The 27,219-nt window shown below is 59.9% G+C and overlaps 10 protein-coding genes and 1 non-coding gene across 11 annotated transcripts; 5 read left to right on the plus strand and 6 right to left on the minus strand.

The window, feature by feature from the left end:
• Positions 1-474: 474 nt before the first annotated feature.
• Positions 475-2,031, plus strand: SPBR_04943 (uncharacterized protein; the record flags this gene model as incomplete). The annotated part of the gene is made up of 1 exon (XM_040763220.1): positions 475-2,031. One exon carries the CDS (start codon positions 475-477, stop codon positions 2,029-2,031), a length of 1,557 nt encoding a protein of 518 aa, XP_040615813.1.
• A 583-nt stretch (positions 2,032-2,614) lies between these two features.
• Positions 2,615-4,426, plus strand: SPBR_04849 (siderophore iron transporter; the record flags this gene model as incomplete). The annotated part of the gene is made up of 1 exon (XM_040763126.1): positions 2,615-4,426. The coding sequence occupies one exon, from the start codon at positions 2,615-2,617 to the stop codon at positions 4,424-4,426; it is 1,812 nt and encodes a 603-aa protein (XP_040615814.1).
• Positions 4,427-4,566: 140 nt separating this feature from the next.
• On the minus strand, positions 4,567-6,030 carry SPBR_04975 (uncharacterized protein; the record flags this gene model as incomplete). The annotated part of the gene is made up of 1 exon (XM_040763252.1): positions 4,567-6,030. The coding sequence occupies one exon, from the start codon at positions 6,028-6,030 to the stop codon at positions 4,567-4,569; it is 1,464 nt and encodes a 487-aa protein (XP_040615815.1).
• A 691-nt stretch (positions 6,031-6,721) lies between these two features.
• SPBR_04710 (uncharacterized protein) lies at positions 6,722-9,117 on the minus strand (the record flags this gene model as incomplete). Its single annotated transcript, XM_040762987.1, has 3 exons — positions 6,722-7,365; positions 7,438-8,887; positions 9,043-9,117. 3 exons carry the CDS (start codon positions 9,115-9,117, stop codon positions 6,722-6,724), a joined length of 2,169 nt encoding a protein of 722 aa, XP_040615816.1.
• A 355-nt stretch (positions 9,118-9,472) lies between these two features.
• Positions 9,473-11,135, minus strand: SPBR_04904 (candidapepsin-4 precursor; the record flags this gene model as incomplete). Its single annotated transcript, XM_040763181.1, has 2 exons — positions 9,473-9,870; positions 9,944-11,135. 2 exons carry the CDS (start codon positions 11,133-11,135, stop codon positions 9,473-9,475), a joined length of 1,590 nt encoding a protein of 529 aa, XP_040615817.1.
• Positions 11,136-14,469: 3,334 nt separating this feature from the next.
• On the plus strand, positions 14,470-14,572 carry SPBR_09550. Its single transcript has one exon. It is a non-coding gene; the product is annotated as a tRNA-Thr (tRNA).
• Positions 14,573-14,769: 197 nt separating this feature from the next.
• SPBR_05094 (uncharacterized protein) lies at positions 14,770-15,924 on the minus strand (the record flags this gene model as incomplete). The annotated part of the gene is made up of 1 exon (XM_040763371.1): positions 14,770-15,924. The coding sequence occupies one exon, from the start codon at positions 15,922-15,924 to the stop codon at positions 14,770-14,772; it is 1,155 nt and encodes a 384-aa protein (XP_040615818.1).
• A 644-nt stretch (positions 15,925-16,568) lies between these two features.
• Positions 16,569-17,237, plus strand: SPBR_05311 (carbonic anhydrase; the record flags this gene model as incomplete). Its single annotated transcript, XM_040763588.1, has 1 exon — positions 16,569-17,237. One exon carries the CDS (start codon positions 16,569-16,571, stop codon positions 17,235-17,237), a length of 669 nt encoding a protein of 222 aa, XP_040615819.1.
• A 927-nt stretch (positions 17,238-18,164) lies between these two features.
• On the plus strand, positions 18,165-19,125 carry SPBR_05179 (20S proteasome subunit alpha 7; the record flags this gene model as incomplete). The annotated part of the gene is made up of 2 exons (XM_040763456.1): positions 18,165-18,173; positions 18,229-19,125. 2 exons carry the CDS (start codon positions 18,165-18,167, stop codon positions 19,123-19,125), a joined length of 906 nt encoding a protein of 301 aa, XP_040615820.1.
• A 362-nt stretch (positions 19,126-19,487) lies between these two features.
• Positions 19,488-23,153, minus strand: SPBR_04579 (DNA polymerase; the record flags this gene model as incomplete). Its single annotated transcript, XM_040762856.1, has 1 exon — positions 19,488-23,153. The coding sequence occupies one exon, from the start codon at positions 23,151-23,153 to the stop codon at positions 19,488-19,490; it is 3,666 nt and encodes a 1,221-aa protein (XP_040615821.1).
• Positions 23,154-23,854: 701 nt separating this feature from the next.
• On the minus strand, positions 23,855-26,800 carry SPBR_04644 (nucleolar protein 14; the record flags this gene model as incomplete). Its single annotated transcript, XM_040762921.1, has 1 exon — positions 23,855-26,800. The coding sequence occupies one exon, from the start codon at positions 26,798-26,800 to the stop codon at positions 23,855-23,857; it is 2,946 nt and encodes a 981-aa protein (XP_040615822.1).
• Between the last annotated feature and the right edge of the window lie 419 nt (positions 26,801-27,219).

Genomic DNA, 27,219 nt, shown 5'->3' on the forward strand with positions numbered 1-27,219 from the left:
TATTTTGAGATATGGAGATGTCGTGAGATTTGGTGAGGAAGGGCGCAAGGCTCTATGAGTTTCCGTCTTGTTGGACACCAGCGCTTCCATTTCATTGCTCAAAAATTCAGTTATTCGGTAGTTAGGCGTCAAACATATTGAACAGTCAATAGAATTGCCAATGTAGAAAACAGTTTAAGCACGATATCTCAACCATAACGTATTGCAATTATCCTACTTGATGCCGTATGTGGTGCAGCTGCCTATCTAGGCGGGCTGGATTTGGTGGCAGAATGGCGCCGTGCGAGGCAGGCGCGATCCTGCCGCTTTTGGCGCTTGAGCAGCCTCGCCAAAATTCTCAAAACATCACAGCTCCACTCTGAAACGCCATCGACAACGCCATCAGCAACAGCAGCCTCCAAAAGCACATCTATCGCGCCACAGAGACGACAAAGGGCGACCCATTGGCCCGCACTGGACCCGGTCTTGGATAAGATGGCTGCGGAGGGGACGGATGGCGGTCCGGCTGGTGGTCCGGCTGGCACAAACGGCCCCGCCCCCTCAGCCGCACCTCGACGACAACTACCAGAACCTCCTCGTCCAGCAGCTCAGGCGATTGACAGCCTGTTGACAGTCATCCTGACGACCTCGCCGACACCATCAGCACCATCTACAGACCTCGTCGCCGCCGTGCTCGCATCGTTCCGCGCACACTGCCCGGCACTGCTTGCGTGCCCCGTGATTGTCGTTTTTGACACATACGACCACATCGGGCCACAGCTGCGCCTGAAAAAGGGATGTGTCACGCCCGTCGAGGCAGCCAACTACGATGCCTACAAGGCGAATGTCAAGCAGCTGGTCGGGCGGACGTGGGGCGGCGACGATGGTGGCCAGGACGCGGCGACCGAGACCGGCCTGGCCGAGTACGGCTCGCCCATGATCGCCGACAATGCCGTGCCCTTCACAATCACGCGCACGGCGGGCGGGCACATCGCGTTCGTGGAGCCAACGCAGCGTCTCGGCTTTGGCCTGGCCGTGCGCACGGCCGTCCGCGCGGCCACGACGCCCTACGTCTGGGTGCAGCAGCACGACTGGACGCTGGCGGCCGACATTCCCGTGGCGGCCATGCTGGATGCCATGCGGACGGCCGAGAATGCCATGCAGGCGGCCGAGAACGCCGATGGCGGCGGTGGGGGAGGGCTGGCGGAAAGCGCGGGCGAAGACGCGACACCGACCATGGAGCTGTATGCGACGAGCGAGGACGATCGTACGCCGGGCACGCCGGGCACGCCGGGGTCACCCGCCCACTCTGTCGCAGAGCACACATCGGCTCTGGATCCGTCGCGCCCCGTCGCCATCCGCTACATTTGTCTTCCCTCTGTACGGATGCTACGGTATGCCGCGTCCGCTCACGCGGTGGGCTTCCCGACGCTGCGTTCGCTGACGGCCGCATTTAAGCGGGACGTGCCGGTGTCGTCGTCTGTCCTCGCCGCCGGCGCGAGAGCGTCGAGGCCAGGCGACAACGCCGCACACAACGCCGCACACAACGCCGGACACAACGCCGGACACAACGCCGGACACAACGCCGGACACGGCCAGAATCTCCCCCTCACCCCCCTCTTCTTCTGGCACGACAAAACCCACATTGCCGCCCGCGACCACTACCTCCGCCGCGTCTTCGCCTCCCGCCTCGCCCTCGGCCGCGGCGACTTTATCGAAGACCACATTGGCCAGCGCGCGCGGGCCCAGATGAAACGGGACCCGGCCGCGTGGCATCGCTGGGCGTGCTGGCTCTACTACCCCGACAACGGCAACCGGCTGTGTTTGCGCCATCTGCAGGGCCGCACGTGGCGGGGCGAGCAGCAAGAACAGGCCATCCGGGACGCGTACGTGCTGCGGAACCGGTCGGCAGCGTCGGCAGCAGCAGCAGCAGCCATGGCAGCGGGGGAGACGAAAACGAAGCAACAGTACGGAACGACGGATGACGTGGCAGGAGGGGCTGATCACGGCTGGCATGCCATGCCGTTCGGATCAGACGAGGAAGCCAGCTGAAGGCTGGGCGAGTCTGTTTTCCCGTCATTGGACCTTGTTTTTGGATACCTGACTGGTCTTTTTTTTATCCCCTTGTTTATTCACGAACCATAGACTTTATGATACCCAAGACCGTTTATCATTTGTTTTCACTCTGTTTTCATTCTGTTCCAATTTCGTTCTCACTAACCACACTTCTCATTCTTTGGTTCGTTTTGACAATGTTTGGTATAATCTTTGCTCACTCGTTCTCAGCTGCCATTCTGGCAACCATCGCGATCCTACGCTAACCGCCATTCATGCAGCACAACCATCCACGATTCTGCGCAAATGTGCTCAGTTACAGGCCGAACCGCCAATCCGATCCACTTTGGGACGTCAAGCAAAATTCACAGACATGCGGTTGGCCAATGTGGCCGTCGATGAAAAACGATGAATAAACATGCTCATCAGAATAGGTACGGCCCGCGGCCCGCAGGCAATCGACAAGACGCCGGCCGTCTTTACAAAGTCTACAAAAGGGCAGTGGTTGTGTTGACGTCGCACAGCTCATGTCTAGCAAAAAGCACACATGCTCTCCTAGACATACCTGCCCATAGATGCGATGGCTGTCAAGGAAACTGCCGCCGTCACGACCACGGTCGTTGGTCCGCCCGACAATGCTGACAACGGCGACAACATCGACAGCAGCCTTTCCCCCCGCCTCAGCCTCGAACAACAAAACGAAAAAGAGGTCGTCACCAACCCTGACGCCATCACAGCCTCGGCCCAGCGCGGCGTGCAAAAGGCCGAAGCCGCGGCGCTCGTGTGGTCCAAGACGACGGCCTATGCGGTCTACGTCTGGGTCTGGCTGCTGTTCTTCATCGTGGCCCTGCAGACGTCCATCAGCAGCAACATTGTCTACTACGCCTACGCCGACTTTGCCTCCGCGCCGCAGATCTCCCAGGCCTTCATTCTGAGCTCTGTCGTGTCGGGTGTGATGCAGCTGCCCATCGCCAAGACCCTGAATCTCTGGGGCCGCGCCGAAGGCTTCCTGGTGTGCGTCGCCACCTACACGCTCGGCCTGCTGCTGATGGCCGTCTGCACGGGCCCGGCCAGCTACGCCGCCGGCTACACCATCTACCACGTGGGCTACGCGGCGACGAGCTTTGTGCTGGGCGTGTTTGTGGCCGACACCGTCGGCCTCCAGAACCGCGCGTTTGCGTACTCGCTGACGGGCGCGCCGACGCTGTGCACGGCCTTTGTCGGCCCCCTGGCCGCCAACGCGTTTGTCACGTCGTCCGCCACCAACTGGCGCTGGGCGTACGGCAGCTTTGCCATCGTCGTGCCGGCGACGTTTGCGCCGCTGGCGGTGGTGCTCAAGGTGTTTCAGCGCCGGGCCGAGGCGCGCGGTCTCTTCACCCGGCGCACGGCCTCGGGGCGCACGGTGTGGGCCTCCACCGTCCACTACGTCATGGCCTTTGACCTCGTCGGCGCGGTGCTGCTGATGGCGGCCTTTGTGCTCGTCCTGCTGCCCTTCAGCCTGCGGTCCAACGGCGTGACGTCGCAGTACAGCTCGCCCACATTCATTGCGATGCTGGTTGTCGGCCTTTTGTTGTTTCCGGCCTTTGCGGTGTGGGAGCGCTTCGGTCTGCCGCGCACGACGGGCACCCCCTTTGTGCAGTGGGACCTCCTGCGCAGCCGCACCGTGCAGGGCGCCTGCGTCGTGGCGGCCGTCCTGTTCTTCAACTTCTTCACGTGGGACCAGTACTTTTACTACTACATCCAGGTCGTCTACGACCTCAACGTGACCCGCACGGGCTACCTGGCACAGGCCAACGGCGTGGCCACGACCATCTGGTCTGTCGTCTTTGGCGTCTGGGTCAGGCAAACGCGGCACTTCAAGCACGCCTGCCTCTTCTTTGGCGCGCCCCTGGTGGTCCTGGGCGCCGGCCTGATGGTGCACTTCCGCGGGTCCGAGGCGCCCCTCGGCTACCTCGTCATGTGCCAAATCTTCCTGGCCGTCGGCACGGGCACGCTGATCCTGGGCGACGACATGGCCGTCATGGCCGCCGCCGACCGCGAAGGCGTGCCCATCGTGCTGGCGCTGCTGGGCCTGTGCTCGAGCCTGGGCGGCGCCCTCGGGAATGCCGTGGCCGCGGCCGTCTACCAGGGCACGTTCCCGCAGGCGCTGCAGCAGGCGCTGCCGGACATGTCGCCGGACGACGTTCTCGGCCTCTTCTTGGGCGGCTCGACGGCGCAGCTGGCGTTCCCGGTGGGCTCGGCGACACGGACAGCCATTGACGCCGCCTGGGCGACGAGCCAAAAGTACGAGTGCATCACGGCGGCGGCGATTGCGGTGCTCTTCTTTCCGGCGATTGCCGCGTGGAAGGACTACAGCGTCGACCGGAAGCAAGTGAAGGGGACGGTCTTGTAAGGTCTTGGGGCAGTAGGCATGTGTTTGCGTTGAGCAGTCATCGAAGTAACTAGACAATAAATACCGAAACAGTTGATAGAAAAAAAAAAAAATTAATGGACACGGGCCCTCGATCAGCGCCTCCGCCTCCTCCACGTAGGCTACGCCTTGACACTGTCTGCCGGCCCCTTGGCGTCCTCCTCGTCCATGCCTTGGCCGGCCACCTCGTGTGCTTCGAGCACGTGCTGCGGAATGACCACGTCGTCCTCGCCGGTAAAGTACTGCGTCTCGGTGATGTGGAAGAGGGCAAGGTACAGAAAGACAAAGACGCCCGCCGCGTAAAAGGCAAACAGGACGGCGGCCATGGTCAGGAACGAGACGCCGGCCGAGTCGATGCCAAAGACGACGGCCTCGCCGGCGGCCAGGAAGCTGCGGTAGACGCCGGCGTAGTTGGCGGCCTTGCGCGGGCTGTTGGTCATGCACGACAGGAAATACAGGATGATGTACTGGAAGAGGACCGAGGAGACCCAGGTCAGGGTAAACAAAAAGAAATCCGCGGCAAAACCGGGGTCGGTCCAGTCCACGAGGGCGTTCGCCGGCGTCGGGGTGCCACGGTCGTAGTGGCGCACCTCGACCATCTGCCAGACCCAGGCGGCGACAAGGGGCGCGCCGACCAGACCCAGCCCGACCAGGGCCCGTGTGCGGCGCTTCCAGGCGGCGTGGTCCAGGACCAGGCGGAGGCCGTAGGCGGCGGGGATCTGCAGGACGACGGCGACAAAGGACAGCAGCGTGCGGGTGCGCAGGTTGTTGCGGAACGCGTTGGCGGAGCCGCCGTAGACCAGGAAACACTCGGACGGCAGAAAGGCCGGGATCATCAGCAGCAGGTCCCAGTTCTTCATGGCATCCCAGCTGGCGCGGAGCTCCTCCGCGACGGTGCGGCCCTGCCCTCTTGTCCCAGTCCCCGCCGTGGTCGTCGTGATGGCCGTCGCCACCGACGTGCCGTCCTCCCGCGTGACGCGCGAGGGCGGCCGCAAAGCAAAGGCAAGACACGCGCCCACGCCCATAAACGACAGCACGATAATGTAGACGGCCACGGGCACGCCGTCGGCGGACGCGCGGTTCCGGTTGATCATCAAGTCAATGAAGCCGGCGACGGCCGCGCCCAGCGCCTGCAGGTTCTGCGATAGGGTGATGAAGGAGCCGCGCTCGTCTTCTTCCGAGTAGGTCATGGCAATGGTGCCCATGACGACAAAGATGAGGCCGGCCGAGATGCCAATGAGCACGCCGCCCACAATGGGAAACCAGGTCTGGCCGGTGGCGTCAAAGTACCAGAGGCCGGCGACGTAGAACGCGTAGCCAAAGACGCCCAGCGCGGCCGTCCAGGACGGCCCGACCAGGTTGAGAACGGTGCCCGACAGCAGCGATGCGACAAACCAGGTGGCACACAGCGTCGCGTTGACGACCTCGACCGTGTGGGCCGAGTTGGCGCGCAAGCCTCCGGCGCCGAGGGAGGTCAAGGACTGGTAGAGGCCGGCAGTGAGGCCGACGATGACGCCCATGAGGACGTTTTGCCAGAACGGGGAGTGGAGGCGTAGAGGTGGTAGAAACGGTAGTTTGATCGCCATGGTGAGAAGTTGATGGTCGCAGAGCAGCGAGTGAAGTAAAGGACAACGAAGGAGTGAGAGACGGAGTGAGATATGAATGGGGAAAGGATAGAGAGAAGGAGAACGGCAATCACAGTCTCTTCTATATAATCCGAGGGCGTATAGAAAGACGCACAAAGTCGACAGCCGATCTGCCTCGGTGTGCTGGCGGTGAGTAGCAGCATATAGCCGTCTTGACCACCGTCTTGATCACCGTCAAAACACTAACAACGTAGCCTTATCGCCGTATCATAGCGTCAACAAAAGACGATGTCCAAACCAGACACCAACACCAATACCAGCATCAACGTCAATATTGATATGAACATCACGCCTAGTGGATCCATGGGGAACGAATCCTTGTCTGTCCTGCTTGGCTGTATCTCCTCCACAAACTCCACAAACGCGGGGAAAGCAAGCTTGTTCACAGGATATGCAGGGCACAAGGTGATCTCGCGTGGTGATGGCGTTTCGCTTGGGTGGCCTACTCTCTTTTCTTTGGCCCTTGAATACGACCGTGGACAACAACCGAGCACATAAATGCATACAAGTAAAACGAAGGTGATGTCTTTTCGCCGTGTTGTGATGCCGCTAGCGTGGACGGAGTTGAGCGGGCGTCGTTTGCCACGCGCGAGCTAAACACCGTCTTATACCCCATTCCCACTATCCCCAACTAGGTGAGCATGTCGTTTGGCTCTGCACTCGTCGTCATCGTCGTCGTCGTCGTTGCTGCAGCCTCTCCGTCTTCTGTCTGGTTGGCCTGGATCAGAGCGGCAAAGATCTCTTCAAAACCGACGCCGGCAAAGTCCCAGTCGAGGATGCTGTCGTCGTCCATGGTGGCGGCGTTGCTGCCGGGGTCAACTGCTGTATTGGATGAAACCGACGCAGTGGACAGGGACTGTACAGGCAGCATTTGGCCCGGCGACAGAGGTGGCAAGGCCCAGTTGGCGTCAAAGGGGGCAGTCATGTTGACGTCTGTCGAGGTCGAGGCCGAGGTCGAGGCCGAGAGGGGCGGCGTGTCCGTAATTGCTTCGAGGGCGGCAGTAGTGGCGTCTTCCGGAAACGGAGAGAACAGTGACATGTCTTTGAGTTTTTGTTTGAGAGCAGCGACCGTCTCGGCCATGTCGGCCTCTGGCGTGGTATGGGTCACCCACTGCCGCTGCAGTCGGTCGACGACGGCCTGGGATATGGCCTCGAGGGCGGCCGCATGGTGTGTAATGGCCGGCCATCGTCGCGCAACCTTCCACAGATTGCCGGGGAACGTCTTGAGATGGCGCGTCAAGATGGGCACGTCGTCTTTCTTGACTACGCCCGTGTCTGTGGACAAAGTCACTGTTGATAACCTCGCTGCGGTCGGTGGTACACTCGCTAAAACAGCCGCACACAAACAAATAGCTGCTTCCACCACACAGTGCGCCGCATGCCAGATGTAAAACAGCTTCCCCAGTCGCGCAATCACGTCAAACGCGCGCAGCACCGCCACAGACGCGGCCAGGCACTCGCTCTGCAGGGCGGGCGAAAGGCATGGCCGCCGCGGCGACGGTCGGCTCAGTCGCAGCCGCTGCATATGGAATAAAATATCGGCAAACTCCAGCGTCTCGGCGAGGGCGACGCTCTGGCGGGTGGCTTGGTGCCAGGCGGAAAGGCGGGCGCGGATGTCGGCATGCCAGGTGTCAAGGTCGTCCGACGACGACGACGACCACCCCGAATAGTAGAGCCTCGACAAGATCTCGCCCTCCATCTGGCGGAGTGCCCAAATGTGTGCCGTAGGCGATGTCGCGCCCAGGGCAGGCATCTTGGCAGTAAACGCGTCCGCAGCCATGCTCCCCGGTCGGCTGCGCGTGCTGTTGGCCGCCAGGTCGAGTGAGAGCGAGTGCCAAAAGAGGCGCCGGCGGATGTCGAGTTGCGCCGGAGACACGTGCTGGCGGTCCTCGCGCGGCAGCTCGTGGTGCAGGCCCAGCTGCACACACAGCCGCAGCGCCGCCGCGGTGCACCGCACACAGTCAACGTCCTTGGGGTTGAGAAAGCCATAGTGGGCCAGCAGCTGGAGGGCCTGGACGCGCTGCCAGGGTTGCGTCGTTGCGTTCGAGTCACGGTCCAGCGCGTCCAGATGCGCGACGGCCGTGGCCCAGAAGCCGGCAGTGGCGGTCGCGGCACGGCCGGCGTCGCGGTACATGAGCGTGGTGGTGCTGATGGCCAGCGTGATGTGGACGCAAAAGACGTCAAAGTCGGTGGCCGCGCCCTTGGCCGGGCTCTTGTCGTAGACTCGGTCAAAGGCCTGCAGCAGGTCCTGCTCTTCGACGGCGGGATACTGCGGCCGGTAGATTTCACAGTAGTGCTTGAGCATGATGACGGCGACGTGGCGGGGGATCGAGGAGATGGGGACGGCCGACGACGTGGACGAAGGGGACGGCGACATCAAGGGAGCCGCCGCCGTCAGGGTCGCCGCCGGGCCCCTCGTCTCGTCCCAGGCGGTCGACTTGTGCAGATGCGGTGCGGGCGAGCCGACAAAAAAGACGCTGGACGTGAGGGGGAGCATGGGCATGGAAGCGGTGGCTGTGACGGGCGAGACGGGCGAGACTGTCGCCGTCGCCAGTCGAGTCGTCATTCGGTCGACCACTTCCTTCGCCTGGGCGGCGCGGTCGGCTGTCTGGTCGCCAGGCAGGGCCGCGTCTTGGTCCCGCTTCGTCTCTTGCAGCTGTTTTTCCAGCCGCTCGACCTCTTCCTCGAGGTGCGAGATGACACTGCGCGGCTTCTCCACGCCATGGATCGAGTCGAAGCCGACACAGGGGGCAGAGGCAGAGACGCAGGCGCCACAAGCAGGGAAATTGAAGTCGCACTATGCGAGTAAACAAAGTGAGAAAGGAAGGAAAGAGCACGAGTGAGCGCAGGGAGCAAGAAGGAAGGAACACGGGCGGGTTGGGCGGGCGAGAAGGAAAGAACGAAGGACGATGAACAAAGAACGAACGGCGAAACACAACAGGAAGGACCTACCCGAATCTTCCTCTTCCGACAGCGCGTGCAGGCTTTGCTCTGCCGGCGACGACGGGCGCGGTCGGGCGCCGACATGGTGGAGTCAAAGGGAAACGATCGAAGGTCAATATAAGTGACTTGTTTTGTACAAAGTGGTGGAGCGAAGCGGGAAAATGACGGTGATGAAAGATGGAGGGAAACTCAGAATGACGACGGTACTAAAACGCAATTACAGCGCTAGTGGACAGGTGTTAGTGGGCATGTTAGTGAACGATGCTGCAGTGCATTTGTAATTCAAGCAATGAGACACATATGAACGCAGGATTCCGACCTTACTTTTGTCAATATGCCGTAAATATGCTGTAGAAAAATAAACAATATTATGTACATGTACAGCTGTATGCCAGCTGCATCTGTCGTCTCGTTTACATTGCCAGTTTCCCCCCTTGCATCATAACCAGTCCAGCATCGAGCTGCCCAACATCGCAGCCACGACGCTGCCAGCGACGACATACACCCGCCTCCTTGACACGGATGCTGTTGGTGCCGAGTCCGATGCAGCGGCAGCCGGGCTGGTCGTCGCACCCGAATCTGACGACGACGACGAGGTCGTGCCCGGTTTTGGTGTGGCGGCCGATGTGGCCGTTCTGGCAGGCGCCGTCCCTGCTGCGGTCGAGGCCGTCGCCGACGCAGAGGCCGACGCGCCCGAGGACAACTCGAGGCTGTTGGCGGCCGTGCAGACGCCCGTCAGTGTGGAGAGGGACGCGGCCGACGCGAGGGCGGCTGGGGTCGAGCCGCAGTTGGCGTACTGGGCCATCCAGACGACATTGTCGGACTGGTCAATCACAACTGTACGCAGCGCAGCCGCAGGTTAGTATCCAGACTCGTTCTCCTCAGAGCATGTGACGTTGCGAGAACTCACCATAGGCGGAACGCAAAAAGGTGTCGCCCAGCAGCACAAAGTCGGTGCTGGCCTGCAGGCCCAGCATGCAGGTACTGCCCGACTGCCGGATCAGCTCGCTGTAGGGCACGCGTACCGTGGTGCCGCCAAACGTGAAATCGAGGCTGCCGCCGGCCGTGGCCGCCAGCCGGCAGTCGACGGCGTAGAAGCCGTCGCTGTTGGCCGCCGCGGCGCCAAAGTCGGCGGCGATGGCGTTGGCCAGGTCGGAGGGGAGGAGGGTCAAGGTCGAGCCGCTGTCGAGGAAGACCTGCAGCTTGCTGTTGGGATAGGTTTTCGGGGTGCCTCCCGGGCCCGCCGGCGTCAGCCCCAGCGACGTCATGTTGACCCAGTACCGCGGCACGCCGTCCGGCGAGAACTTGGCCGGCGTGATGGGCAGACGCTCCAGCTGGCCGGCAAACTTGCTCGTGTCCACGCCGCCAAAGACAATCACGCCCTCCTGCTCCGCCTTGCTGCCGAGGGCCAGCGAAAAGGCCTTGACGCGCGTGACGTTCTGCATGGCCAGCTCGTCGACAAAGTTGGGATACCGCGTGGTCAGGCCCAGGCCGTAGCCAATCCCCAGGATGCCGGAAAACTCGTCCTGCGTCACCGTCGCCACGCCAAACTGGACCTGGGAGAGGACCGACGACGTGCCCGGCAAGGAAATGTCGTCCGTCACGTACGTGATGTTGGCCGTCCCGATGCCGTACCGCAGCTGCTTGCCCACGTTCAGGGACGTAAACGTCGACGACGCCGACGGTTCAAAGCGGCCCACGGCCTGGCAAAAGTTGGCATCGCCCGACGACAGCCCGCCGGCCGAGCTGCACGTCGGGTTCACCCACAGCTCAAACGAGCCCGTGTCCAGCTGCACGTACTGCGCCTGCGGCGGCGTGCCAAACTCGAGCTTGGCGTAGTAGGCCACGTCGGACCGGTTGGCCAGCGAGAGCTCGACGGCGCGCTTGGTGAAATGCTGTGCGTTGTTGGAGTGGACGATTTGGAAGTGGATGCAGCCGTCTTGCATGTCGACCGCCGATGCGGCGGCGGCGACCGCCGCCGAGACGGTCGACACCGGCACGGATGCACTCCCACTCCCACTCACAACCGACGGATCAACGGTCGCTGCCGAGGCAGTTGACGCCAACAACACGCCCAACAACAGACACAATCGTAACGCCATGGTGGATACAAAATGACTGGAAGTCCACAAACGTGGACGGAAAACCCAAAAAAGGCGGGAAAGGAAAATGAACGAGCTATCTCGGCTGCATGGGCAAAGACAAACGATCGAAATCGACAACGAAGACGAATAAGGCGAAATCGGTAAAGACGACAATTGTCGCTGTGTCGAACGCGCTCGCTAAAATCAAAAAGTCGAAAGGGAAGAAGTGAAAACGAGAAAGGGACGCTGAAGTGACGCTGATGAGTCGAACAAAACGAATGGAACAGCCTGCGGGCAAGGATAATCAAAGAAACACGACGATACGGCTGACAGAACGACTCGATGCCAGATCGTTCGGGGTTCGATTATGTCCTGATTGTGTCGTCGGGTCGATGTCGATATTTGGCCAAAGGTCGTAGAACGAATAAAAAAAACGGAGCAAATAAAAAACACAAATAGGATTGAAAAAGGAAGGACTGAGACGAAGAGACGGGGCGAAAAAAGACGACCAGCGAGGAGGATGTGAAGAAACGACGAGTACGTAAACAAAAAGCACTCTCGTCGAAGGAATACAAGAAAAGGGGGGAGGGGTGGCGAGATGAAAAAGAAAATATACAAAAAGGAAAAAGAAAGAGAAAGGGACGAAAAGAATGAATGAATGAAGCGAAAGCAGCGACACGAGACAAAGACACGAGAAACAAAAAAAAGAGTGAGAAACAGAGAAAGAGGGCAACAAGAGAAAACGAGAGCAAAGTCAAAAGGCCAGGGTCCCAATTGCGAGACACGAAAGCCGACAGGGGCAGGGTCTGGCCAAGCACGCACGAGTGCGTTGTAGCAAAGCGGCCAAGCAGCCGGAGAAGGATGACGCCGCAAAAAGGAAGGACTGGATTCGAAACGCCATGCAAAGCAGCCCCCAATGGAGCAGAGAGGCAGAAGCCTCTGCCCGCAAAACAGACGACCCGCATCTGGGAGGCCAAGGCCAAGGAGGGCAGGCCAGGTGTGTGGGGGATTCCACGGGCGTTTGGGCGTTTGGGCGTTTGGGCGCAGCCCAGAGTGTGCGCTTCGAGGCGGAGGGCCAGGCTGAACGACAATGACCTCCAATCAATTCCAAGGCCCCTCAAATGAGTTCTTTTTTAGAACGGAGCTGTGGCTGCGTGCAACATTGTTGTTTGACAAACGCCATCTGGTCATCTTGGCTCGGGCTTTATTTTGTTTTGCTGGCCTTGGTTTCTTCACGGTTCCTTACGGCAAGATTTTATGTCTTTGTTTTGCACTGACGGTGCCAAGGTCAGACTGGAGAAGGAAGAAAAAAACGACAACAAAAAAGTAAACAAGAAGACTAGAAAGAAGAAAACGAAGCAGCCGAGACGCCCAACTGCGGACGAGACTATGATTTCTGTAGAGGAAACAGAGAGAAAGTAAAGGGGACACAGGAGTCGTCTGAAAGAGGTTTTTCCCTTATCATATCTTCCCATCTCAAGATATCCCCACCATTTTATGCCATTTGACTGTAAAGCTCGATCTTATCTCTCTGAGAATGGAAATGCATGAATCCAAGCGGGTGTTAAATTGAAGGAAGGAGCGAGGCGGGCATTCAGACGGGTTCAGCCGCCGTTCTTGCCTTATTGCAGACGCCATGCATCGCAAGGCTAAATTGAAGGAGACGCAATTCAGATCCTATCATGATAAACTGAGATTGCGAATCTTTCGATCATCCTTCAAGGAGGATACTACAAAGAACCGAAAGTAAATGTGAACAGAGATGCTCATTGTGGGATTGGGTGTCAACAATGTCGCCCCACATGCCCCTTGGCTGAAACGGCCTCCTAAAAAAGCGCTGGGGAGGGGACGTCCCGAATGTGAGTCGCCTAGAAAGGGGGGAAGCGTGTATGTCAAACTCCATACGGGGGAGTAATCAGCGGAACACTGCGACAGCTCCAAACAGAGGGTCTTGGCGTAGATCAAACAAGGCGTCTCCTTCCGACCATCTCCTCAAAAGTAGTAATACTACGGTGTTGAAGACAACACATTCGAGCTGCCAAGAATAGTGGACAGCTTAAAAACTAACAGGCCTTTCCTTCTCCCAAGAATATTGGCGTCTCACCGGAGGTCTTTGTGTTGCACTTCGCCGACACTACAACTCTTTGGGCCTCCTGGCCTCGTCCGTCAGTACGGAAGCGGCGCCTTCCTGATATATTAATACTTGCGACAGCGCTCCGCGTCAAATACATCAAAACAGCTTAAAAGCTTGGTGTCTTGGTGTCTTGGTGTTCTTGGTTCTCCTTGTTCTCTTGGACAAGTCTTGGGACTGTTTTGTCTTATGTGATGTCCGTCTAGGTGGTCTCTTGGCCGTTGACTCTTGGCCCAGCCTTTGGCTGCCAGCGACTCTTTTCCGCCATGTAAACAGGAATGACGATGCTCTTTAATGTCGTTATTTTTTCTCACATTAATGCACTTCAAAGAGGTGTTTTGACTCGCATGCGGCCGTAAAAGACATGTACGGCACGGACGAGAACGAGACAATATCTGTGAACCAGCTGTCAGCGCCACAACGAATGATTATTCATATTTGTCTGTTTATTTTGGAATTTAAAAGGAAAAGGGAAAAAAGAAACCTTGGAACAACACAACCATAAAAAGTCACAAACAATATTGACGTATTGGTTTTCTGTGCATCTCTTTGATATTGTTTACTCGCAGCGGTCATCCGTCTGTCGATTCCGGATCCATGACAGCAAGTGCCTCCCAGCGGAAGAGCAGACGGTCATCGTCGCTACGACCGTGGTTCGTATCATGTTTCTGTTTAGGGGGCCTGGTGATCTACTTTGTAAAGCGTTTGTCCACTCGTCACAATGCGCGTCATGTCTATGCGGATGGTCCGTTATTATTATGGGCGCTGGGAATAACAGATATCCTCCGCAATTAAACTCATACAACAATAGGAATTTTAATAAGAAATTTCCGAATTGCATGAACTGCTCGTCCCAGAGACGGAACATAGATTAGTGTGGTCAACGATAAAGGGTGCGAGCTGTCGGCAGACCAAGTGGCCGTGAAAGTCGGTTGCAGAACGACGTGGCAGAGCGATACGCTATTGAGAGCAGTCAATCAGTGTGGGTCGGCTGTAGGAATGATCGAAAACTAATCGGAAATATGAGAGAGCAAGATATTGCAGCCGGAAGGTTAAATTGGAGATGCTGATGATTGAACATGAATATTCGAAGTGCGACAAGCAGTGAGATGGGGTGCACAGATATGTCGTCGATGGCGGGTGTTTATCGAGCCATGTGGGTCTCGTCTTTGCAATATGTACCCTAATAAGAGCGCTGCTGGTATAAGCTAGCAAGTAGTCGCCCGTATAGCTCAGTGGTAGAGCGTATCACTTGTATTGCCGACTAGCGCGGCAGTCATTGTGCGAGATGCTAAGGTCCATGGTTCAATCCCATGTGCGGGCAAATTTTTGGTTCCTGGAGTTGTTTTTTTATGGCTTTTATTGCTTCTGGTCTCGTGTACCTTTCCTTTTCGCATCGCCCCTTTTTTTTATTACATTTATCATTGTTCATCGATCATCATTCATCGTTCGTTACCCGTCACTCGTAATCGTCGCTCGCTCGTCAAAGTACAACACCAGACATGTGCACGTCTGCAACATTTACGCCTTTTGCACCTCACCCACAGCCTGCTCTGTCACGTACGTTTTGGCTACCCATGCAGCAAAGCCTTCCTGCAGGCTCTTAGCAAAGCCAGAGTGGTACCGCTCAGCGCTGTCGAGGTACAAGACCCGGCCGTTGCGCCAGTGAACCCAGTGGTGGGCCGCCACGCCCTCGGGCGCTCTCAGCAGACCGCTCGCCAGATCAACGGTCTGGCTGTCACCGCGATGGTAGTGGCGGAACAAGACGGTGGCGCCGCAGACACGGCAAAAGGCGCGGAGCCCCCTGTCAGACGACTTGTACGTCGTGAGCGTGGCCATTTCAAAGTCCTGTGGGACCGGTGGAGAGAGACTGGCGATGGGCAGCTCGACCCAGCCAATGACGTGGCTGCCGTCGACCAGGCGGCAGTCGTCACATGCATCGAGCGTGCCGATCCAGCGGTCTGGGAACTCGGAGGACAGAGCAAACCCTGCTGCTTTGGCGATCTCGGCGAGATTGGGCGTGTCGGCCGGCCGGGCAATGGTGAAGGAGGTGCCGCCGCAGTGGCAGGCCGCCCGCAGAACCTCTCGGCCGTTGGCATCGTACTCGGGTGCCTGGGGGTCGTACGGATCGGCCGCCGCCGGTGGGTAAAAGGCATCGCCCGGCTTGGGGTTCCATTTCGAGAGGACACGGTCGCCGAGACGGGGCAGCCACTCGTGGAAACCAAAGGGCGCCGAGTCCGTCATGGCGTGCGTGCGCAGCGAAAAGGCCTGGTTGGGGGCGCCGTCGTCGTGCAGGCCAGCCTCAAACAGCGACGAAGACACGCGCCACTCGGCGTCCGCGGGCTTGGTGCCCGTCGCCGAGTCGAAGTCGTCGTCGCCAATGTGGGCGCCGCACGTCTTGCAGAAATAGCGGGTCGCCATGGCCGTCGCATGCCGGTAGCCCGTCGTGCTGCTCTCGAGCGACGAGGGCGCGACAAACTCGGGGCGGATGCCCGCGGGCAGCGGCGCGTGGAAGCAGGTGTAGGAGCCATGCGTCGTGCGGCAGACAGAGCACCCGCACATGTGCACGCCGAGCGGGAGTGCTGCCACCGGGACGGTGATGGTGAAGTGCACAGCCTTGCACAGGCACTGCGCGACAAGCGTGCGCGACGCCGGTGCTGGAGCCCCGGATGCCATCGGTCAGTTGGGCAGTCGGGCAAGTCTGTGGAGAGGAAACGGTACAAGTGCTCACGAACCCTCACTTGGGTTTTCACGGATGAAGTTCGTTATGCTGTGGAACAATACAAAGATAGTGGATGCACGCTAAAGCGGTGCGGAGTTCAGCGTCGACTAAAGCGAATTCCAGCGCTGTCAAGCCGCCCCCAGCAGCTTGCCTCAGGCCAGGACGCAATTGCCTTAACTCGCTAAGTGCGCCTGTCAGGAACATGCAATTCCGGCACTTTCCCATCAAAGAAAACCCCGTCCGGAAAAATACCCATCTAAAAAGCCGCATCGAAAAAGTACCCCTCCGTTCAGCCCCAATTCTCTCGGCGTGTCTTGCTAAACCGCCCCAAGCATTACTTCCAAAAGAAGAAAAAAAGGTGCACACCATCGCACCTGCCCGAAAACAACGCAGCCACCTACAGCGCGTCATGCCGCCGTTGCTGCAACGCCCCATCTTCCTGCGATCCTTGCTCTCGTCGTCGTCATTGCCCGTCACACACGTTGTGCGTCCGTCTATACGTCCATTTGCTCCCCTCGCCGCGCCTTCTCGCACGGCCTCGTCCAGCTTCGCAACCTCCAGCGCCAACAGTCACCGTGGGAGTGTCCCCTGGAACAAGATGGCTCCCGGCGACGTCAGCAAGTATCTCCAGCAGACGCACGACCGCGTCTTTGAGAGCAACCGTGCGTGGGCTGCGCAGAAGCGCAGCGAGGACCCTGCTTTCTTCGAAAAGCTCGCCGCCGGCCAGAACCCCGAGTACCTGTGGATCGGCTGCAGCGACTCGCGCATCCCGGCCGAGCAGATCACGGGTCTGGGCCCCGGCGAGGCCTTTGTGCACCGCAACATTGCCAACCTGGTCTGCAACATCGACGTCAACGTTATGTCCGTCGTCAACTATGCCGTCGACCACCTGCACGTCAAGCACATTGTCGTCTGCGGCCACTACGGCTGCGGCGGCATCAAGGCGGCCATGACGGCCAAGGACCTGGGCCTCCTGAATCCCTGGCTGCGCAACATCCGCGACGTCTACCGCCTGCACGAGGCCGAGCTCGACGCCATCACCGACGAGACCGCGCGCTACAACCGCCTGGTCGAGCTCAACGTCCTCGAGCAGTGCCGCAACATCATCAAGACGGCCGCCGTGCAAAAGATGTACGCCAAGAACGGCTTCCCCATTGTCCACGGCTGGGTCTTTGACTTCCACGACGGCCTGCTCAAGGACCTCAACGTCGACTTTAAGCAGATTCTGGCCGATATCCAGAAGATTTACAACCTGACGGAAGAGTAAGGCGAGGCTTTATGCAGATGGACAGGTGTTACGGGTGTCTTTTTGGAACGGTAAAAGGGAGACGGGCGACAGCAGCGGTAGATCCATAAGAGCTATACGAAATTATGATCAATATTGGCGTTGAAACATTGCCCCCGCTACCACCCTGAGAGACTTCTCACTCTCTCAACAAAACGCACGTTGAGTCAGACATCGGCGGCAAGATTGGCGGCAAGATTTCGCTGCAGAGCCGGGCTAGCGCGATCGCTGTTGACAACCTTGTTCGACATATTGCGCTGCAGTCATTGATAGTCAAAAAGCTTCTTTTAATAAACAATCCGAATGCCTCTATAATTGGTATCAATGAAAACGACTGTCGAACCTCCCCCCCGTCCCTAGTCATTTTCGTTGCAAAGTCGTGACGAAAAGGAAGGGCCGAACTCAACCTGAAGCTGCCCCAACAAAGCTATCAGCAGCTCGCACAAACCGTAACACCTGATTGGTTGACTCTCCAAGTCTAGCCAACAGAGATACCGTATATATTTACATTTACACTGTATTTGAACGGTGTGGCTGAGAATGCTCGCGCCACACTAGCCATTGCCCAAACGGCAGGCACTGGCCACCGCTTGCCAGCAACGCGACAGCTCCTGTTTGCCTGGCTAGCACAAGAGCTTCTTCTCGGTGCATCCCACGTCGTCGCCCTTTCAGCCTGCCATCGTCAGCTGCCAATCCACCTGTTCACGACGCATAACGCAGCACACTTTTGCACGTCCGATTCGGCTCGCATCCTCGATACTCGACTGCCTTTTTCTCCAGCTGCTTTCCACCCATCCCACGTTCTCGACCGTCTCCTTCCTCCTCTCCTCATCTCCTCATCTCCTCAGCAAACTTTCACAATGGTATGTGCCTATTGACTGTGACGGCCCTACCAGCTCGACAACTACAATGAACCTCGTCCTATACCCAATCGCAGCCCGGCCGATACTGACAAGCTTCCCTTCTCCCTCAGACGTCCATAGGAACCGGCTACGATCTGGCCAACTCCATCTTCTCGCCCGACGGACGCAACTTCCAGGTCGAATACGCCATCAAGGCCGTTGAGAATGGCGGCACCTCGGTCGGCATCCGGTGCCGTGACGGCGTCGTCCTGGCCGTCGAGAAGATTGTCGGCTCCAAGCTGCTCAAGCCCGGCGCCAACCGCCGCATCGCCACCATCGACCGCCACCTGGGCATGGCGTTTTCGGGCATGACCCCCGACGGCCGCCACCTCGTCGACCGCGCCCGCGACGAGGCCCGCAGCTGGCGCGAGACCTTCAAAGCCCCCATCGCCACCAGCGAGCTGGCCTCGCGCGTCGGCGGCTTCCTGCAGGCCTACACGCTCTACCAGTCCGTCCGCCCCTTTGGCGTCACCGCCATCCTGGCCGGCTTCGACAGCGACAAGGACCAGCCCGTGGACGGCGAGGTCGGGTCCGGGCCCAAGGTGGGCGCCGGCGGCCGCGCGGCCGGCAAGACGTACGGCGGGCCCGCGCTGTACATGCTGGAGCCGTCGGGCCTGTACTGGGGCTACTACGGCGCGGCCACCGGCAAAGGCCGCCAGGCCGCCAAGGCCGAGCTGGAAAAGCTGGACCTGGCGGGCGACGGCGAGGCGGGCGGCATTTCGCTGGAGCAGGGCGTCAAGGAGGCGGCGCGCATCATCTACGTGGCGCACGACGACAACAAGGACAAGGAGTTTGAGCTGGAGATGACGTGGATCAGCACGGTGGAGGGCCCGACGGGCGGCCGCCACGTCGAGGTGCCGCGGGCGCTGCGGCTGGAGGCGGAGCGTCTGGCCAAGGCGAGTCTCGAGGGCGACGACGACGACGACGAAAAGAAGGACGACGACAAAATGGACGAGGACGACGAGTAGGACGTGACAGATGGGCAAGGCAATGAGGTTAGGCACGAAAATAAAAAATAATACATCACGCATTCATGGGCAATATCATACGACCTAGTGCATGACGGCCATGTCTTACTTTTCCGAGCCCAGGGGTTGACATGTATGATAGCATGCAGCGACAGGCATAGACAGTGGCTGCTCCCGTTTGTGTTTTAGTAGTACGGCGCATTTCCTCAAAAGTATCCTCCGGAACTGTGATATCTTGTGTCTTGATATGCTGCTTGATGTCTATATACGCTGAACTTTTGCAATGCAAAAATGATTGGAAAATCATATAATGCCGCCGTCTACTTACCCACGACGATCGACATTCGATGTACGTGCCTCCACTATGCACCGCTCCCCCGCGCGGCGTTCTGGCACCAGTTGTACCAGTCGGTAAACAGCGACGTCCGCACGCTCCAGCCGTCGAGCACCCACCGGTCCTGTGTCGACCGGTAGACGTCCGCGACGCGCTGGTAGGCGGCCGTGCGCTCGTCGCTCGCAGGGGCCGTCGCCGCCCACAGCGTGGATGCAATCGCCAGACTGGCCGTCGACACGGCGGCCGCAAAGGCCCGGTTCTCCGTCTTGTCGTTGGCCGCCCCGTGCAGCTCCTCGAGGATGCCAACAGCGTCGTCGAGGTCGACAGCTGCCTCGGTCGAGGACGACGACGACCGGCCCTTCTTCAGCTGCCGCGGCACCTCCTGGACGATGCGCGCCGCTTTCTGCGACAGGGCAGGCTCCTTGGTGTCACGGATCAGCAGGACCAGCGGCAGGAGCAGGCGGAAGAGCAGGCGGAAGAGCAGGAGCAGGTTGGTCTCTGCGAGAGACGACGACGCCTTCTTGACGTACGTCTCGACCAGGTCGAGCACGCGGTGCTTGAACGCGACGACACGCTTGCGGGCCTCGTCGCGCTCCTTCTTGTGGCTGTCGGTCTTCTTGCGGATAATGGCGAGGTGGTTGGCCAGGTGGTCGTCGAGGCGCAGCATGGCGTCGTCGCTCATGTCCGACTCGTTGTCGCTGTCGTCGTCACTATTGTCTCCGTCCTTGCCGTCACCGTCTTCCAGTAGAATACCGCCGTACGTCTTGCGGAGAGCGGCCTCGAGGCTGTCGTCGGCGGCATCGTCTCCGCCAGCCTTCTTGCCGTTCGGCTTGTCCTTGTCGACATCTACCTCCTCGTCATCTGAATCTGACGACGCATCGTCACTATCGTCGCTGTCCTCCTCGTCGCTCGACTCCACACCCTCCGCCAGTGCCGTCACGTCGCCGTCTGCGTCCATGTCCATCATCTCGACGCTGTCGTCGTCGTCGTCGTCGTCGTCGTCGTCGTCGTCGTCGTCGTCGTCGTCGTTCTCACCGTCTTCATCGTCACTGTCCTCCTCTTCATCCTCATCCTCCTGGTTGAACAGCGTGCGGTACCCAGACGTGTTCTCCTCCGCCGCCAGCACATCCGTCAGGTTATCCAGGGCCTCGGCCGACATGAACGGCGTGAACGCCTCAAAGACCTGAAGCGACGTTTGGCGCGTCAGCTGCGACGACTCGGCCAGCAGGGAAAGCAGGACGTCCGTCAGGACCTGGCCAATGTCGGGCTCGCCGTGCTCATGGTCCTCGTCGTGGTCCTCGTCGTCCTCGTCGTCCTCGTCGTCCTCATCGTCCTTTTCCTCAGCATCTACCTTCTTCGCCTTCTTCGCCTTCTTTCCCCTCTTCGCCTTGTGCGTAGCCTCCTCCTTCTTGCCACTCCGGGCCAGCGCAGCCGTCAGCTTGTCACCACACGCCTGGATGTCGTCAAGCACCTCGATGGCATCGGCCCGCGGCTCGTGGTACAGCTGCAGCAGCGACACAGACAAGAGGACAGCAAGGCCCTGGCGGGCGCGCGACGCTGCCGCGGCGTCGCCGCTCTTCTTCGACGCCTTGGTGGGCGCAGCATCGAACGAGACGAGTAGTTGCTTCAGCTGCTGTCGTGCAGCCAGAACGCGCGCCTCAATCTCACTCGTCATGGCGACACCGACCGAAGCAGGCTCGATCGCGTGCATGGTGCGGCAGAACGACGCAAAGTCGTCGGGGCGCTTAAGCAGGGCACCAGCGGCCGAGAGCAACGATTTCCGGCAGGCGGCCAGGGTCTTTTCGTTGAGTTCGGGGAAGGGAGCAGTGGCGTCGGAAGCAGGGGCCGGCGCAGCAGACTTGGACTTTTTCTTCTTTGACTTTTCGTTTTCTTTAGTCTCGGGAGCAGCACCACCCGTGACGGTGGCCGTCGGATAAGCCAGCTCGGCCAGCGCCTGGAAGGCGATGCTGCTCACAGACACCTCACCAGCCTGGCTGGCAGCGGTGGTGTCCGCGCCGGCACGGCTGACTAGGCGGAAGAGGTACTCGGCGTAGATCCGGAGCGGCTTCTGATCGCCGTTCGCGTCAGGTGCGTGCAGAGCTCCCGTGCGCAGCAGACGGACAACATCCTCGATGCTGTCACCGTCCGCAAACCGCAGGATCTTTTCCACCGGCCGCGTACCGTCGCCGGTGCCCTTGACGCGCTCGTCAAAGTCGTAGACGCCGTGGGACTGGGGCGTGCTGCCAAGAAGACAGGAGAGGACGGGCACCAGAATATGCGGGTTCTCCTCGACCTGGCGCTCAATAACTTTGAGCACCTGGACGGCGGCACGGTGCAACCGTGGTGTTGGGTTGGACGCCTGGTTCATCAGGCAGGCCATCAGGTTGTTGCTGAACAGACTGGGGTGGACGGCGTCGGCGTCGGCGTCGGCGTCCGCTGACTTGTCGGCCATAGCCGCGCACAGCGCCAGTGCCTTTTGGAACACCTTGAAGCCCGTCAGCTTCTGGTGGTCGGATGCGCCCTTGGCAAAGTAGACCTGGTCCACGACGGCAACCCAGAAGGCGTCGAAGCGCTTGGCAGCGCCACCCACGAGCAGCGCATCCAACAACAGATCCCACACAAAGTGCAGCTGGGCCGAAGCGTTGCCCTGCTTAACGGCCTTTGACGACGACGCTTCGCTGTTGCCGTCATTGTCGCCGCCGCTGTTCTTGAGCACGGCCACCACGTCCTTGTGGGAGCCGGGCGCCAGCGGCGCCGTCCACGGTGCCGGTAGAGCCATCTCGGGGAAGCGGGCCAGCGCGGCCAGCCACATGCCCAGGCCCTCGGGTGTCTTGGCCAGGCTGTCGCCGCTGGCCTCCGACGCCACCGTCTGCAGCGTCGCGGCGACCGTCGCTTCGTCGGGCAGGCGGCCCCGCGCAATCGCCTGCACGACGACAAAGCACGCCTGCGACCGCAGCCACACCTTCTTGTGGCCGAGCTGCAGCAGGTGCTGCAACAGCGTGTCCCAGTAGCGCACGCGGCCGTTGTCGCCGGGGCCGAACAAGATGCCCGACTCCACAAAGCTCTGCAGGCCAAACAGCAGGCCCCAGTAGTGGTCACGCTCTTCCTGTCCGGGCAGGTTGGCGGCCGGCTTGGTCTTTTCGAGCAGCAGATCGAGAATGCGGTCAAACGTCAGGTTGGGATAGGTCGAGGCGTACTCGGTCGTCTTCGCGGCGTCGGCGGCCTCGTCCTCGTCCCTGCGTCCAAACAGTTGGCCCAGCAGCTCCGACAGCACATAGCTGAAGCCGACGCGGGCCGCCTCGCTGCCACTGGCGAGTCCGCGCAGCAGCCGCCGCTCGAGGTGCCGCCGCAGCACCGCCTCCGGTACGGATGCAGAGCCGCTCCCCAGCAGAGCAGACACAATCGTGTCGGCGGCCCGGATGCGGTCCTCGACGTCGGCGCTGCCCAGCAGCTTGTAGAGGCGACGCTCGCGGTCGTGGTCGGCGCGCGACAGGTCCGACGCGAACAGGGTCTTGTTCTCCAGCAGAGCCTCCTTCTCTTCGGGGCTCTCGCCCGGCGCAAACTTCACAGGGAGAATGCTGCTGGTATGGTTCTCGGCATCGCTGTCGTCCATGTCGACGATGCGGGCGCGCTTGTTGGTGGCGCCGTTCTGCTGGCCGCCGTTGGGCTTGCCCGACCGCTTTCTCTTGCCCATGTTGGTAGGGGCTTTAGTAAGGTTATGGAAGGGAATATTCGAGGGCAAACTGCGAGAAATCGGTCGCAAAGACAGCCAATGCCTCTTGTCGTCGATTTTGTCGATTTTGTCGATTTTGTTAACTGGCCGTTTTGCTGTCAGAGGCTTCAGTGCATTCGGGCAGCTTCCGTGCGCTAAGAAATTTATTTTTGGGCTGGCAGAAAAACTCGGCGGTCAACCTCGAACAGCGGAAGGCGCATTCGAGCAGTCACCGCTTTCCGCAAATGGAACCAGCCTTGACCTTCATTACATTTTCACTTACAAAATATAACAACAGTATTCTATCAAAATGGAATCAATTTTAGCATACAATTGTTCGTAGGAATGTTGATATAAATCTTCATAATTTATAATGGAAACTGAGTTTGTTCAAAGCAATTGTATTCAATTATACTCCTCGCCCATATTTAAATAAAAAAAAAAAAAAGGATTAAAATAAAGACATTAAATTTCACCTCTCTACGGTTACTCTTTACGTATCATGAGTTTGCAAATACAACTAATTTTGCAATTCCATCTTATCTAATGGCTGTGATCCATGACAACGTGCGTAAAAATGTTTGGGGTAGACCTGACCCCCTGACCCATGCAATGCAAAAAATGCAATATAAACAGAACCAAACAAACAAGACCCGGCAACAGTCCAGCCAGACAACACACATCTACTTCCGCTTCCGTGCCTGTCGCTCCCGCTCGTACGCGTTCGCCTCGCGGCCCTCGGAGCCCTGGATCTCGGCCACCAGCCGCTTGTACTTCTTCTCGTACGCGGCGTCCTTGGCCTTTTTCATCTTGAGCTTCTCGCGCTGCATAAAGTGCGCGTCCTTGCGCAGCTCGCGCAGGGCGCCCTTGCGCTCGCGCTTGAACTCGGCCTGCAGCTTGGCAGCCTCGGCGCGCTCGCGGTTGGGGTCGTAGTGCTTGTCCGGGTCGAACGCGTCCTCGAAGCGCGGCACAAACGTGCGGATGGCCAGCGGGCGGTGGTGGTGCAGCTCGAGCGGGCGGCGCGCGAGGTGCGCGAGGCGCTGCGCGGCGTCGATCTGCGCGGCCAGGCGGTCGACCTCCTTGTTGAGCGGCGCCGGGAGCTGGCTGCGGCAGGCTGCTGTGTTGCGCAGGTGCTGCAGGACGGCGCGGCAGGGCTCGAGGGTCTCGACTAGCGACGCTTTGCCGGCCCACAAGTTGGTGGCGGCGTCGCTGAGCAGCGCGAGGGCCGTGCTAAAGAGGGCGGCCTTGCGTGCTTCCGTGTCGTCGTCCGACGGCCGGCAGTCTGATATCCGCAGCTTGCGCACCGTCGTGAGGGACTGTGCCTTCTGGATGCGCACATCACGGGCTGGCGCGTGCACGGGGAAGTGGCCGGTGGCCGGGTTGGCGAGTGCATCCGAACCTTCCGGCGCAAGTGCCAGCAGCGTGTTGAGCACGTAATTGATGAGCTCGGGCATGTACCGCTTCGACAGGCGCTGGTACTGGCACGTCAGCGTGCACACGTACAGACCTGTGGCGTAGTCGGCCAGTGACCGCGGCGGTGCCTGCTCAAGGTAGCGCGCCATGGCCAGCATCGCCGGCGTGATGACCTGGTGGAAGTGGTCGGACGTGGGGAACACGGAGCCGGCGGCTGTCAGGATGGCGAGGTCGCCGCTGTTGAGCGCGAGGGCCCGGCTGCCATTCGTAACCGGGGCCGCATCGCCAGTGGCAATGCCCTCCATGGCTGCAAGATGGGAGCGGAAGGCGACCGCCACCTCGCTCGGCACGGCCTTGGCAAGCGAGTGGATGTGGCGGACCAGGCTCTCAATGGTTGCGTAAGGCGGTGCTTCGCCGTTCGCCAGATGGGCAATGTGCTCGACAAGGGCAGCCGCAAAGCGGCCGAGCCGGTCCTTGTTGCCGTGGTCCAGCTTCGGGTGGTAGAGCGCGCGGATGCGCTGCACCACGACGGGCAGCTTGGCAACGGGGACGTCCTCGAGAACGTCCAGCAGCTCCGCGTGCGTCTGTGGACAAGGGAACGTGTACGGCACGCCGTCGTCGTCGCGGCCCTTGGGGGCTGTCGAGGGCAGCTTGCCCGCGTTGGCGAAAACGGCATTCTTCTTCTCGTCTTCGGTCAGCAGGCCGCGGATAAACTCGTCCTCTTCCTCCTCCTCCTCCTCGTCGGCCCTGCTGCCTGCCTCGTCGCCACTCTCGTCGTTGTCATCCTCGTCGACGTCCACCTCGGACCCGCTAAAGACCAGGTCGTCGTCGATCAAAAAGTCGTCCTCGTCGTCAAAGCCCAGCTCGGCCGCCGTGTGCTTCACCTTGATGCCCTTGCCCAAGTTGAACTCGTCCTCCTCGTAGTCGTCGTCGCGGATGATCTGCACAGCCGGGACCTCTTTGTCGGCCTTGTTCTTGCTGCTGCTCTTGTCGCCTTCGTCACTCTCCTCGTCGCTGGCGTTGCCGCCCTCGTCGTAGCCAATCTGGCCCAACATGCGCCGCATGCGGCTCTCTTCGAGCTTCTTCAGATGCGCCGACTGCTCCTCGGCAATCTCCTCCTCCGTCTTGGTGCGAGCCGACGGCTCGGCCTTCTTGTCCTGGATCAGCTGCCGCAGCCGCACGTCGTACGCCTTGTCAAAGGCGTCCTTGTCGAACGGCGCGCCGGTGATGGGCGCCACGTTCTTGGACTGCGGCGGCGTGGGCTTGACGGGTTTCGTCGAGAGCAGCTGCTGCAGCTCGGGCAGCATGTTGTCGAGCTCGGCACGCATGTCGTCGTCATTCTCCTTGGCCAGCTGCCGCTCGTACTTGTAGTACTTGGACTTGGTAATCACCTCCTCCATGACCTCCTTCTTTGACTTTTTCCGTTCCGGCGCGCCGTCCTCGCCGCCGCCGCCGGCCGCGCCACCCTCCTTGTCGCCAAACAGCTCCTCCCGCATGCGCTTGAGCTGCTTCTTCTTGTACGCCCGCTCCGGGTCCTCGTCCGCGTCACTGCCCGCCAAATCGTCTTCGTCAAAGTCGTCGTGTGCGCCGAGGTCGTCGTCGCCGCCTTCGTCGTCGTCGCTGCCGAGATGGCGGCGTCCTTTCCAGTCGCCCAGCGACAGGCTCTTGCCCATGTGTGTCAGGCCGCCGTCGTCGGCGCCCCCCAAAAACCCGTCGTCGCCGTCCTCGAGGTCAAAGACGGCCCCCTTCTTGTTGTGGATGCGCTGCTTCTCAAAGGCAAACCGCTCCAGGGCCCGCTCCTCGGGCGTCATGTTGGGGTCGCCTTCGCCCAGCCGCCGATCCAGAATGCCGCCGACCTTGTTCCTCCGCTGCATGTCCATTAACAGCGTCGCACGCCGCTTCTCCTCGCCCCGCGACAGGGACACTGTCGGCCGGCCCTTGATGCCGCGCAGGCTCTCAGGCACCTGTGCCGACTTGAGACTCGTGACGGGGAACTTGGGCCCCCGTGCGTTCATCTTGAACTGGAAGGGGTTGAACTGCTCGCGAATCGTCTCGAGGGCGGCCGACTTTTTGAGGCGCTTGTCACCGCGGCCGGCTGCTCGATTGGCCCGGGCCTCCTCGGCGGCCTGCCTCTTCTGCTTTTTGGACTTTTGCGGGCCGATGATGCCCTGGTCAAGCAGCGAGGCCTTGAGCCGCTTGAGCTGCGAGCCTGCCATGGCTGTGGTGGTGTCGTCGAGAGTCGGTCTCTGGGATCGGAGGTCGAAATTCAATATGGCAGGTGGAGGGAGAGAGGCGTGTCGAGTCGGGTCGACGGAGTCGTCGAGAAGGAATTGCCGAGCGATGTTGAGACTGCGCAGTTGAGAGTTTGAGTGTTGATCCGATTTTGCTGCTCTCCCAAAGACCCAGAAACTTTTTTAGTGGGTCTATACAACGTTTTTACTTGGCTTATCTTATCAGGACACCTGCCCGTTTACAGCGGCAGAATGAAAGCGGTCAGGTGAGGCAAACCCGCACAGAGGCTACTCCACAGGGCTCGACAGCTGTTTCGACCTACCTACTCCCACTGGAAGCTCCTTCATCCGGCTCGAAGCTGCCCATCAGCTAACCATCACCACCTCGGTCCATCACGACAGGT

Source organism: Sporothrix brasiliensis, assembly GCF_000820605.1.
Source record: "Sporothrix brasiliensis 5110 chromosome Unknown Cont21, whole genome shotgun sequence".
NCBI classification, from domain to species: domain Eukaryota; kingdom Fungi; phylum Ascomycota; class Sordariomycetes; order Ophiostomatales; family Ophiostomataceae; genus Sporothrix; species Sporothrix brasiliensis.